General features: G+C 44.6%; 1 protein-coding gene across 1 annotated transcript in view; it reads right to left on the minus strand.

Moving 5' to 3' along the window:
• SRF (serum response factor) overlaps window positions 1-11,374 on the minus strand; it is an 81,306-nt gene extending 69,932 nt beyond the window's left edge. Inside the window, exon 1 of the mRNA XM_060247953.1 lies at window positions 10,653-11,374. Coding sequence (XP_060103936.1) covers window positions 10,653-11,183 — 531 coding nt within the window. The 5' untranslated portion in view covers window positions 11,184-11,374. The remainder of the gene's footprint in view (window positions 1-10,652) is intronic.
• Between the last annotated feature and the right edge of the window lie 998 nt (window positions 11,375-12,372).

Below are 12,372 nucleotides of genomic sequence, written 5' to 3' on the forward strand. Positions count from 1 at the left end.
CCTGCCTGGACAGGAGGGATGCAGGAGATAAAATTCTCCCTTTTGTGAGGTCTTATAATCTGGGACTAAACTTTCCTAGGGTCAGAAATTATGTAGAAGGGGGGATGGGAATGCATGACAGATCTGCAGTCCTTATGTTTATGGCTCACTAGGTCCAACCCATCATCTTGCTGTGCTTACTTATTTCAGTCAGGATACATCTATTTTTTCTGCAACTGGTTGTACTCTAATAAGAGATTATAATACTCAAGTATGCATGGAAGCCACATGCATTTGTGGCTTTACTACTGATACCCCAATGTGGGAGGACTGGTTCTTGTTGTGCAATCATGGAGGGACATGCACATGTTCAGAAACAGCATCTTCATTATTTCAGGTATTACCTTTGGTTCTGGATTCCAAAATTAGGCCCTAAATTTATGCCTCTCTTCCTACAAAAATGTCTGCAACCTATGATTACAGAGCCAAATGTGGCCCAATATGGAATCAAATCACAGCTCTTTTAAAATGATGATCAAATCTTTTAAGCTAAGGTATATTGGAAGGGTAGGTGCTAATGCCAGAAAACCCTGCATTCTAAGGAAATGGCAGGCAATGATTTTTATGGGACTAAAGGGCTTCTTAGGGATTATTAATTGGAAAAGGGATTATTTACTGAAAAGGAAATTACAGAGGCGAAGAATTGCCATAACCCAACCGCAAATCACAGTGCACTAAAACCATTCTGCAGGGTCCTCCTGTGTATACAGATTACTACTTGTCAGGCCTGCTGTGTGCCACTTCTTAATAAAGGAAAGATACACAACAACCAATGATGAGGCTCCAGAAAGGTTATGGTTTATTAATCAACATGTCAATTACCAATAATGTTTAGCTCTAGATATGTAGATAGGCTCTCTTATAGTGGCTCTTGGCTGATCTCTGGCTCTGAATTTTGATGCTGTTTGGCTCTTTAATTATAAAAGGTTGATGACTTCTGCTTTATTCTGTAAAACATTTAGCTGCAGCCCCCTGTCCATCAATAACTGATACTCATGCCAGGGAATAAGAAATCCCACTGTAGACACTACTACAACTTAAACAGGAAATTAGCACATATGCACACATAACACAGAGAGTACTGCAATGCTTGCACATATCCCAAATATATTAACATTTTTTACCACATGTCATCACACACACTGAATCAGTGATAAACATCAAGTCAGATGCACCAGTGATTCCCCCCCACACCCCACCCATCCTCTCAACTTAAAACAGCCTTGTTCCCATCCCATCGGGCCTTTTGTCTCTGGGCCGAAAGCAATGACACAATGAACAGGGGAAATGTACTTTGATTGACAGTTCCAAACAGGCCATCATTCAGCAAGAATAAATGCTGTCACAGTAAAGCTTTGAGAACATTAGTCAGAGTCATCACCAAGTAACAGACCACAGCCTGACCTCTCAGAGCCTACACTGACCTCCAAAGCAGCCTTGCCTACTGCAGATGCCCTTTTACCCTACCACCACTGACAAGGTCAGACAGCAGAAAGGCAACCAGTCCTGCAGTTAATTGGCAAATCTTGCTGCTTAGAGACTGTTCTGCCACTGCACAACTTGGAACTAAGACAAGCACTGCTGGAACAGACCAAAGGTCCATCTAGCCACAGTCGTCTATTTTTCACATCCCAGTAGGGACCCAAAAGCAGCATGCAATACTATTCAACCATCTTACATCTTACCTTCACAACGTACAGACAAAATGTACAGTTAAGTTTACCTATGACCGCTAAACCAACTTCAGATCCTGTCATGATGGTCCTTAACTATCCATGGTTAGCAAAATGGCCCACATCCTTACACATACTAACAATAGTTAATTTAATTACATGGTTTTGCAAGGGTATTCATTTACATCCATGCTGCTCTACCAAACTCAGAAACTAATCAGGATGGTATTATTTGCTCTCATACTTCTCTCAGCCATTCTTGCTATAGAGCTCTGTGACTGAAATGCAAGAGTTTGTCTTGCACAGACCAAAGCAAACTCAGTACTCATTGAGGAGCAAGTGTAAGACCAGCAACTTCTTGCATTGGCACACACAAGAGGGCATCCTCACCTTCCCAGTATAGCCACAGAGGGCAAGCCTTGCCAATTGGTAACTTACCACAGTGTACACAGATCCACTTAGTAAACTCACAGAATGCATCTGAGCTCCAACTGAAGAAAAATGACACTAGAATACCATCAAGTTTCCAAGTTACTGCTGGACTCCTGTTTGATTTTGCTGCTTACAAACTTAACACAGCTGGAAGAATGTGGATCAAATCTGCATTTTCATCACAACAACAACCTCAGGATCTCTATGCAGACATTACCAAGGTCCTGTGGTTTCTACTCCACTGAAGAATGAAAAAGGATTGGAGAAAGATGTATGCAAGGCAGCAACCCAAAGCTCAGCCTTCAAATTTACATTCATGAAGAAACAATGCAAAAATAGACAGAAAACTAAGCAAGAGGAGAGCCCACCTGTAGCTCATGCTGCCCATATTCATTACTACTGTCATGGGTTCTTCTGCAAGGAGCTCAAAGGAATCAAAGTGTCAGGTAGGAAATACTGAATTCCTTGAGATGCAGAAGGCCAGCAAAGTTAGTTTGAGATATTCTCCACTCTTAAAGCATTCTTTTGTATGGGGGTCTTAAGAACATAAGAGAAGCCATGTTGGATCAGGCCAACGGCCCATCCAGTCCAACACTCTGTGTCACACAGTGGCAAAAAATTTTATATATATACACACACACTGTGGCTAATAGCCACTGATGGACCTGTGCTCTTGAAGGTGGCTATACTTGTGGCCGCCACCACCTCCTGTGGCAGTGAACTCCACATCTTAATCACCCTTTGGGTGAAAAAGTACTTTCTTTTATCCGTTTTAACGAATAAAAATCGAAAACCAGCCTGAGAGGGACCTGAAGCTCACTTAAAGCTCAGGATTCACTCATGCCTCTCCTACTGGGAACCCTCCAGATCACCCGAGCTGTAGAATGTCATAATCAGAGAAGGAAAAAGCAACAAACCAGGCATGCCTGTACGATAAGGAATTACCGTAGTAAAAAATAAAGCCATATGACTGCAGCAAAGCTGACTGTATGTAAGCAGTTTCTCCTCCACATTCTTCTGGCCCAAGGCCACAGACCCATGTTAAGAGGAATGGGGTTCTTCTTGCCTGTGTTTTTTTTGTTTTTTTTTAAGTATAGAGGAGTATAAACACACAAACAAAATCAATGCAGCTCTATGCCTAATTAGGGGACAATTAACAAGGCTTAGCTTTTGCCATACCCAGAGTAGACAAGAATAGTCCAGTGCCTCTAACCTAGGACCTCACAGAACCATAACATCCATACAACTAATGTTTGGACCCAGTCCTTGAGAGTAACACTTGCAAGTGATGTAGCTGAAGGTGCTGTACCTGAAGACAACATAACATGACGCCAACCTGGGTTTGAATACTTGCCAGTTATTCAAGACAGATACATACCTGCAAGGCCAAACTCTCCGCCTCCATCACCTACAGAGGATCTGTCCTGTGTCTCTTTCAATGCATCTGGGATAGATCAAAAATAAGGCTCACACACACACAATCTGTGAACTGTCAAAGCAAACAAAGCCCAGCTGCCACCTATTGCCACCTGCCAGATGCTCAAGGCTAAGGATGGGCATGAACCGGGAAAACAGATCTTTGTGAGAAACCACGAAGCCCCACAAATGTTTCAGTTTCTGAAACCAGTTTATTGTTTATGAACTGAGGCAAGTGAAGGGAAGGCATTTAAAGAGACCTGCAAACCAAACAAACTGCTGCAAAAAACATGGCAGTTCATGGGCAGTTTACGAACAAGGCAATTGCCTGAATTGCATCTGAAAACCAACAAACCATCCAAGTTAGTCACAAACTTTGGTTGATAAATGGTTTTGTGCCCATCGCTACTCAAGGTCTCCCAGTGAGTGCTGATCCCAGTGAAATGCCATGCATTAGGAAGGGCTGACAGTCAGCAGAACAGCATTTTTTTTGCATGCAGAAGATCTCAGGTCCCATTCCTGAAATTTCCAGGTTTTTTAAATTATTATTTTTAAAAGATCTGATAGTAGAGTGATATGAAAAACTTCTACTCAAGAGCCTAGGAAGCCACTGGCAATTTAACTGGACAGTATTAACCTCAATAAGCCAATGGTCTGACTGGGTACAAGGCAGATTCAGATACTGGTTGATTGACCATTTGTCTTGATGAGTCAAACGTTGGGAGAGCCTATTCAATACAAGCAGGCACACAGCAGCCATTCCAATGGATTCCCCAAGTAGCTTGAACCTAGAGTGCCTGCTCCACCTGCCAGAAGGAGGCAGCTGTGCCCTCTTGCCAATCTCGGCCTGCAGCTGCTCAACAGCCTCTCAGCACTCAACAAGGCAGAATTTGGAACAAATCTGTGCTTCGAAAGAGCAGAACTTCGCTTTAATTTTTGCTTTGCCAGACTGCCTGCAAACTACTGCGAAGAGTCTGAAAGTGATCAATGATATCCTGAAGTATCATAACCATTAAACAGGACAGCTGACGGAAAATAGAGTCTTGTTCAGTGGTGTCCATATGACAAACAGCTGCCAGATTCTTCATCGCACACCACTGGCCTGGGGAAAGCAAGAGCAGCTGTTAAAAGACTTCTGAAATGGTGACAGAGTATGGAGGCCCACATTCACACAATATGCTTGGTCCAAGATACTCAGCAATATGGTAACAATGGGAAAGCAGAGGGTACAAACTAGTTGCTACTGGGTAAGCCATTCTTACTTGGCAATTCTTCTGCTGAATCTCCTAAATTAAGCATCTGAAGTTGCTGGTCTTGCATGTTGTTCCTCTTACCTTCCACACACACATCTCAGCTTACCTACGAGGCTTGCAAGTTCATCTGGCCCTCACTGACTCGGTCAAAGAGTCATGGGGTCTTACTAAACCCTGCCCAGCATTACTGCTGAAGAAGCAAAGTAATTCAGCAACCAAAATGCTTTCTCTCCCACCTTCATTTAGCTCAGATGATTCTCTTTTTTGACCAGGCTGATCTGGACACATGGATCTATGCCACAGTAACCTCAAGCCTAGACTGTTGTAATGTACTTCATATGAGGTCTGCCCTAAAAGACAACCTGGAACCTCTGGCTGGTACAGAATGCTGCAAGTTTGATTATTATCAGGAATTAGGTGAAGATTGCATACGACATCTATTCCACAGTCACTCCACTAGTTACCAATTAGTTACCAGGTTCAATTAAAGACATGATGTATCACCTGCAAAGCACTTCATGGTGTAGGGCAGACACAGCGAAAGGACTGCCTCTCCCAGCATGTCCCACTGTGCTCATCTGAGCAAAGTTTGCTGAAGGTCCCACCCAGCAAATGAGTTAAATCAGCACGTGCCCATACCCATTCTGTGTTGTGGCTCTCACTCTGTACAACAGCCTGCCTGAGGAGGCCACAGTGGCTCCCAGCACTTCCATCATTCCACAGAAAGCATAAAACAGAAGTGTTCATGAGGACAATTTAAGAGAATAGGGCTGAAGTAAAACTGGAATTGTTCACAAGGTCGTTTTAATAAAGCAGTAAGAGCTATCTTTTATGGTGCTGTTAATTGTATGCAGTTGTTTTTACTGCACTGTTTTCTAATTTCCATAATCCACACTTGGCATTTCTTAATATGTTTTATGCTGTTTTAATTGCACTGTTTTCTAACTTCATAACAATCTTATCACTATGCTTATTTTATCTATCTATCTATATATTATTCTTACTGAATTGCTAAATTTTGTAATCTGCATTGAGAAAAGTGAATTATAAATAAAAATGATTTTTAAAATCTGGAAACTGCCTTCTTGGGACATTCTTGAGAACCTTTTAGAAGCCAAAAGTGAATCTGTTCAGGAACTCTTGAGTAAAGACATCAAATGCAAATTGGAGATTACACTCTGTAAACCCTTCCAAACAGGAAATGCATCAAATCACTTAGTAAATCTTATCTTCACCAAAGAACTACAATTCCCATACTAGTTATGGGAGAGAGGGGGAAAGTACTGCTTTTACACCCCACTTGTAGATTTCTCAGATGCAGATGGCTGGCCACTGCTGGGCTGAACAGACCTTGGCATGATCCAACAGGGCTCTTACTATGTTCTTAACCTAAATTTTGAAAGGGCAACGATGCATGTACAGAGTTATGGGTTGCAGCCATAGTTCATATATTAGACAAAGACACCACACTCTTTTGTGAATTGTTTACAAGATTGTTTACAAGATTATGCATGGGATAGAGAAGGTAGAGAAAGAAGTACTTTTCTCCCTTTCTCACAATACAAGAACTCTTGAGCATTCAATGAAATTGCTGAGCAGTCAGGTTAAAACGGATAAAAGGAAGTACTTCTTCACCCAAAGGGTGATTAACATGTGGAATTCACTGCCACAGGAGGTGGAGGCGACTACAAGCATAGACAGCTTCAAGAGGGAAATGGGTAAGCATACGGAGCAGAGATCCATCAGTGGCTATTAGCCACAGCTTATTCTTGGAATTCTCTGTCTGGGGCAGTGATGCTCTGTATTCTTGTGCTGGGGGGGCACAGTGGAAGGGCTTCTGGCCCCACTGGTGAACCTCTTGATGACACTTGGGGGGTTTTTTGGCCACTGTGTGACACAGAGTGTTGGACTGAATGGGTCATTGGCCTGATCCAACATGGCTTCTCTTATGTTCTTATGTCACTGTGTCCGAAGCAGCAACAGCTGCATCAAGACAGACTCGAGGAGAACTTAAAGTACACCTACAAAAAGTTTTTAAAACAATTCAACTCTCAGATTATTTACCCATGTAACTCTGGAAATATAATCTCAAATCACTTAGTAAATCTTATCTTCCCCAAAGAACTAAAATTCCCTTGAGGGCAAAAGTAACAGTGTAAAACCAAATTGTGTTTGTTGTACAAATATGTCATTGAACATATCTGCCACCACTATGTCAAGCAGCAGCAAAAAGATACTCCATCAATCCTGGGTAAGAAGAATCCCAATGCACCATAATAATCCCTACAATTCACCGGTGGTAAATGGTACATATGAACATATGAAGCTGCCTTATACTAAATCAGACCCTCGGTCCATCAAAGTCAGTATTGTCTTCTCAGACTGGCAGCGGCTCTCCAGGGTCTCAAGCTGAGGTTTTTCACGCCTATTTGCCTGGATCCTTATCAGTTGGAGATGCCGGGGATTGAACCTGGGACCTTCTGTTTACCAAGCAGATGCTCTACCACTGAGCCACTGTCCTCCCCTAGCATCTGTCTAGGCCAGGGGTACTGAACTCATTTGTTACGAGGACTGGATCTTACATAAAAGAGAACTTGTTGGTCTGGGCCATGTGTGTCATAAAATGTAATGCAAGGTAACTGAGAGATACTTTATAAAGGCCACAGACAAACATTAATTAAAGATTTTTTTTTACTTAAGACATACTTAAAATATGTTTTAAACATTAATAGTGATAAAGGAGGAGACAAACCCAGTTGCACCCAGGAAACACCTGGCAGAAAAAGTCAACAAAACACTCTCTCTCTCTCTGTAGCAAGGCAAAAAGCTCATACCTTGAAAACATTGCTCATTTTAAAAGTGCTTTCTTTCTGTCTCTCCCATGTGATCGATCAAGGGAACTGGCCAAAGGAAACTCTCCCACTTTCCCTCCCTCCCCAGGGTATGAGGGGGAGGAGCCTCAGCCAACAGAAGGAAGAGATGGCTCAGTACCTCTGCAGTGTGATTGAGAGAGCTACGGAGCCAAGCTCCTCCATTGGCTGAGGAGAAGAGAAGGCAAGAGCAAGAGGCTTCTTTTCTTGGCTGCCTCATCACAGGGGAGAAATAAAAAACGGCGACTGAAGGAAGCAGGAGAAGGAAGAAGGTGATGGCTAATTTCCGGTGGGCTTGATTGGAGCCTTCTGGGGGATGGATTAGGCCCACAGGACAGACGTTTAACACCCTTGGTCTAGACTACCAGTATCACATGGATATATACATAAAAACAGGTTTCAAGGTGACTGCTCTGATGCCAATCCCTGCCTGCTGCTGGAAGATACAATCTAAAGAAACTATAGCCTGCCTTGTGCACCTTATACAGAGGCCTGTCAATACTAGGAGCCTTGATTAAGAGCCCAAGGGTCTTGATGTCTACTCAGAACCCAGTGCCACTAAATTCAGTGGCTCTTACTCTCAGATAAGCATGGCCCAAGATTGTCACCATAGAAAACTGTAACGCCCTTTCCTTTATTCCAAACTGCTAAAATAACTACTTAAAAATGGATTGTTTGTTTTCATAATTAAAAAAAAATACATATAGATTTTGCTTTCGGGGCAGGAATGATTTCTAAATGTAATAATCTGAACACAGTAAACATGCTTAAATACAAAGCATGCTGACTGAGTAAGTAAGCAAATACAAGAACTTATGATGTTTGAGCTATCCCCATCCTCTCTCCAAGGACCTGAGGGATGATACACCAGGTTAATCTCTCCCCTATTTTGTCAACAACAACCCTGTTAAATAAGGCTGAAGGTATGCAACTGATCCAAGGTCACCTAATGAACAACTGAATATGCATTTGAACTCAGGTCTCTCCCACTCTACACCACAATGATTTTCAAAATGTATCTATCAGCTTTCTGCTCCTTAATATGACACAGGATACTACATTTTCATCCACCCTATAGAAAAGCAACTAAACTTGCAAAAGTAAACCAGCCAGGATTAGAAATTTTACAAAAATACATTACTTCTTCTTTCATGAAGAGGGAAATAAGTACATTCAAAATAGGAAATATTTTCCTATTCTGGTTACTTCCATGTACTTTATTTACAAAATTGGTTGCAATTACGCCGAGAACATGGTTATTTTGTTATTAACAAGACTATGGTGAGGGAAAATTAACTGAAGGGAAAATTTGCAGCACCCCATAACAAACCTGATGCTGACATCTCAGACATTACAATGTTGAGAGAATATGGCAGCAATACTGGTTTTTAAGCACAGCCTCTTGTGACACTCCAAAGACTATCACAGGTTTATAGTCTTTAAGAAGTCACAAGATTCTTGGTTGGTTTGTTGCAACAAACAAGGCTTCTTCCTGATGCTGCCTGCTGTTAATCTTTTATACCATATCAAAACTTAGAAGTGAATACTGAGCACCACAGCAGGCCGTGAAAACCAGAAGAAAGTTGCTCTGCTGAGTCAAAAAGATAATAAAGTGTGTACTTCACTGCAGGACTAGGTTCCCCCCTCCCACGTACACCATTAAAAAAAGGGAGGGGACTCCTACATTTGAACACAAGTTAAAGCAACACCAGGTTAAAAAAAAGTAGGAGTGTATAACTTTTTTTAGGGGAGGGTTGACTTCCTTGGGAATATATATGGCAAGTACAAACTTAACATAGATGGCACAATTGCAAACTGTCATGTCATTGACAGCATGCTTTTAAAAACATACCAGCAAGCAGGCTTGAATCATTCTAACTTCTGAATTTATTCAAGTAGATCTGTACTTGCATTCTTGAGTGGCCAAAGCCATCCCTCTACTTGAATTTAAAATTTTAGCAAGTTGCAAAGTCTCATCCATCTCCTTACTTAGTCTTGCCAATGTGCTGCCCGCAAAAGCAAGGGTTCAATTAAGAGATCTAATGCTTCCTTCTCTAATGGATCAGTTACCATAAATGCCAATTACTTTATCTGCTGTACTATTTGCCAAGGTACCAGACACAGAAACACACAGCCCAATCCTACAAACGTTAACCCAGAATTAAGCCTCTCTGAACTCAGTTGAGCATGCCTAGGGAAGCAGTCTTCATAAAAGAGGGTCCATATATCGACACACAACTCCCTTTCCACTGAGTTATGCGACAAGGGGCTTGACAAAGGCTGCGACCTTTCACTTACACCTAGCCCGGTTTAAAAACATCCGAGGTCAAAGAGAACGAGCCCCAACCCCTTTCCTGAACTACTTCAGGGAAGCGCCGGACTAGAAGAGGGCCGCCACCGAGCTGAATCCAGGCCAGACTGGGGCGTGCCCTTCCGGCGATCAGAGCGGGTGACGGCTAGGCCCATGCCTGTCTCCCTTCCGGTGTCAAGGGATCAGCCCTGACAGTTTAACTCTGCAGCGGCTTCAAGATTGCCCCGCTAGCGGGTCTGCAGCAAGCAACAGGCAACTTCTTTCCGGGGAGTTCCATGATCCTCAAGAACACGTGCATTAAAAAAAAAAAAAAACTAAATGTGAATGCCACTGAGCATGTCAGGTCTGCAAAATAAAAAAAAATAAATAAATTAAAAAACGTATCAGCCAGCATGTTTTAGTAACTCTAAGGAATGCAACTACTCAGAGATCTTTAATGCATTCTTAAATCCTCCTGTTCGTGATGAGGGTTAGGAGAATCTCCAAGACAGAGGCAGCAGCATCACACCCAGCATCTCCCACTTTGTGCTTTTCCTTCTACCTAGATGAGGACTCCTGGTGCCGCAGACCTTCGCCATGCAAGGACACCCTCCGGAGTTGCGTCCCCGTCCCACCCGCCCGCCGGTGGCCCTCTCCGGCTCCCCAAGCCTCGCGGTACCTTCTTCATGATGCCCGTCTTCCTCTTGCTAAACGTGGTGTAGCGCCGTAGTTTGTTGTCGATAAATTCCATCTTGATCTTGACGCGGCCGCGGGTCTTCTTCCCGGGCTTGGCGCCGCTCACGGCTCCGCTCACCCCGCCGTAGCATCCCACCGCACCCGCTGCCGCCGCCTCCGCCCCCACCACCACCCCGAGTTCCATGTCGCCCAAAGTCCGCTTCACGCCGCGCCGATCGCCGACCAGCTCCTCCTCTTCGCCCGAGTCCGAATCTCCTTCGCTCCCGCTGGCCACTGCAGCCGCCGCCACCACCCCCGGGTCCCGGTCCCGCTCGAAGCGACCCCCGACCGGCCCCTGCCCACTAGGCGGGCCTGTCCCATTGCCGGGGCCCCGGATTCCTGCGCCGCCGCCGCCGTTGGCTCCACGAGGAATCCCGGGGCCGGGCCGGCCGGAGGATGTCCGCGCCATGCCCATCACTGAGCTCCGAGGCAGGGCAGCAGCGCCGTTCCCGGCCCCGGCCTGGCTGGGGAGCATGGTACCGCCGCTGCCTCCCACGAAGCGCGAGCGGGACTAGCGCGTTGGGTCAGGCCGGCGCTGCCATGGGGCCCCAGCGCCGGCTGATCCGGCCCGGCCCCCTCTCCGGGTAGTAGCCACCCGCCTGCCTATCCGCTTGCTCACTACACTACAGTAAAACCCTGCGTCGGCCTGGGGCTCCCCCCGCGCTACCTTCCCCCATATAAAGCGATACAATGTTGCCTTTTATGGAGAGAACGCTCCTTATATGGTGAGAGCCGGCGCTTTGCATCTATTGGCCATCCCCTAGCAGTGCTCTCACGCCGTTGGTTGAAGAAGGTCGAGACCGGCCTCTCATTGGTCGGAAGGACGCGAGGCTTATTTGCATACATTCCAAAAGAGCTGCGTTCGCGTCGACGTCATCCTGGAAGAGATGCTTTTAAAGAGAAAGAACCTTCCTCTTGAAGTAGGAGCCAGTTAATGCTGCTGGGGGGGGGGGGGGGCGGGATAGAGAATGAAGGTTGAGCAAGAGCGGCGGCAGAAATATCCAGAGCCCGATTGAGTGAGCGTTAGGCTGTTCTTTTGCACCGCATAGCTAATCGGAAGTAAAGTTCCACTCAAGACGCAAGCAAGCGCGCTTATAATGTGTAGTCCGGCGAGAGCCAAAAAGCCTACAGGGGGACGGAACGCGAGGCAGCACAGGACTGTGGCATTACATAAATTCAAAAACGTGCAAGGAAATCAGCAACGTCCAGGAAACTGCACGAGGAAAGTAAAGAGAAAACCTACGTCCTTTTACCACTAAGACAGAGCGTTAACTTTGTTCTAGAGCGTTTTAGTGTTAGTACGAGTTCCTTTTTATAACAGGGCATGTCCACTATCCTGCCTCCCTCTCCCTGCTTGGAATCTGTAATTCAGAAGATCAAAGCTTGGGTGTAATTCTGTTCTGTCTTACTGAACTCTTGAGTAGGTTAATAAACCTTGGATTAATCTGTAAAAACAGATACACCTCCACACACAAAAATACAACAGATAAAACCAGGGGTCGTTTTGTAGAAAAATAGGTGGTGGAGCTCATCCAGGGATTGTTATGCAGCAGCATCTACTATTCAGTGGACAAGGAGGTGGAACTCTCAGAAAGGTTTAGGAGCTCCGGTGAGCTCCCACTGAATCTGAGGCCTGGATAAGACATAATGGTTACATTTTAGTG

Source organism: Heteronotia binoei, chromosome 1 (assembly GCF_032191835.1).
Source record: "Heteronotia binoei isolate CCM8104 ecotype False Entrance Well chromosome 1, APGP_CSIRO_Hbin_v1, whole genome shotgun sequence".
Taxonomy (NCBI): Eukaryota; Metazoa; Chordata; class Lepidosauria; order Squamata; family Gekkonidae; genus Heteronotia; species Heteronotia binoei.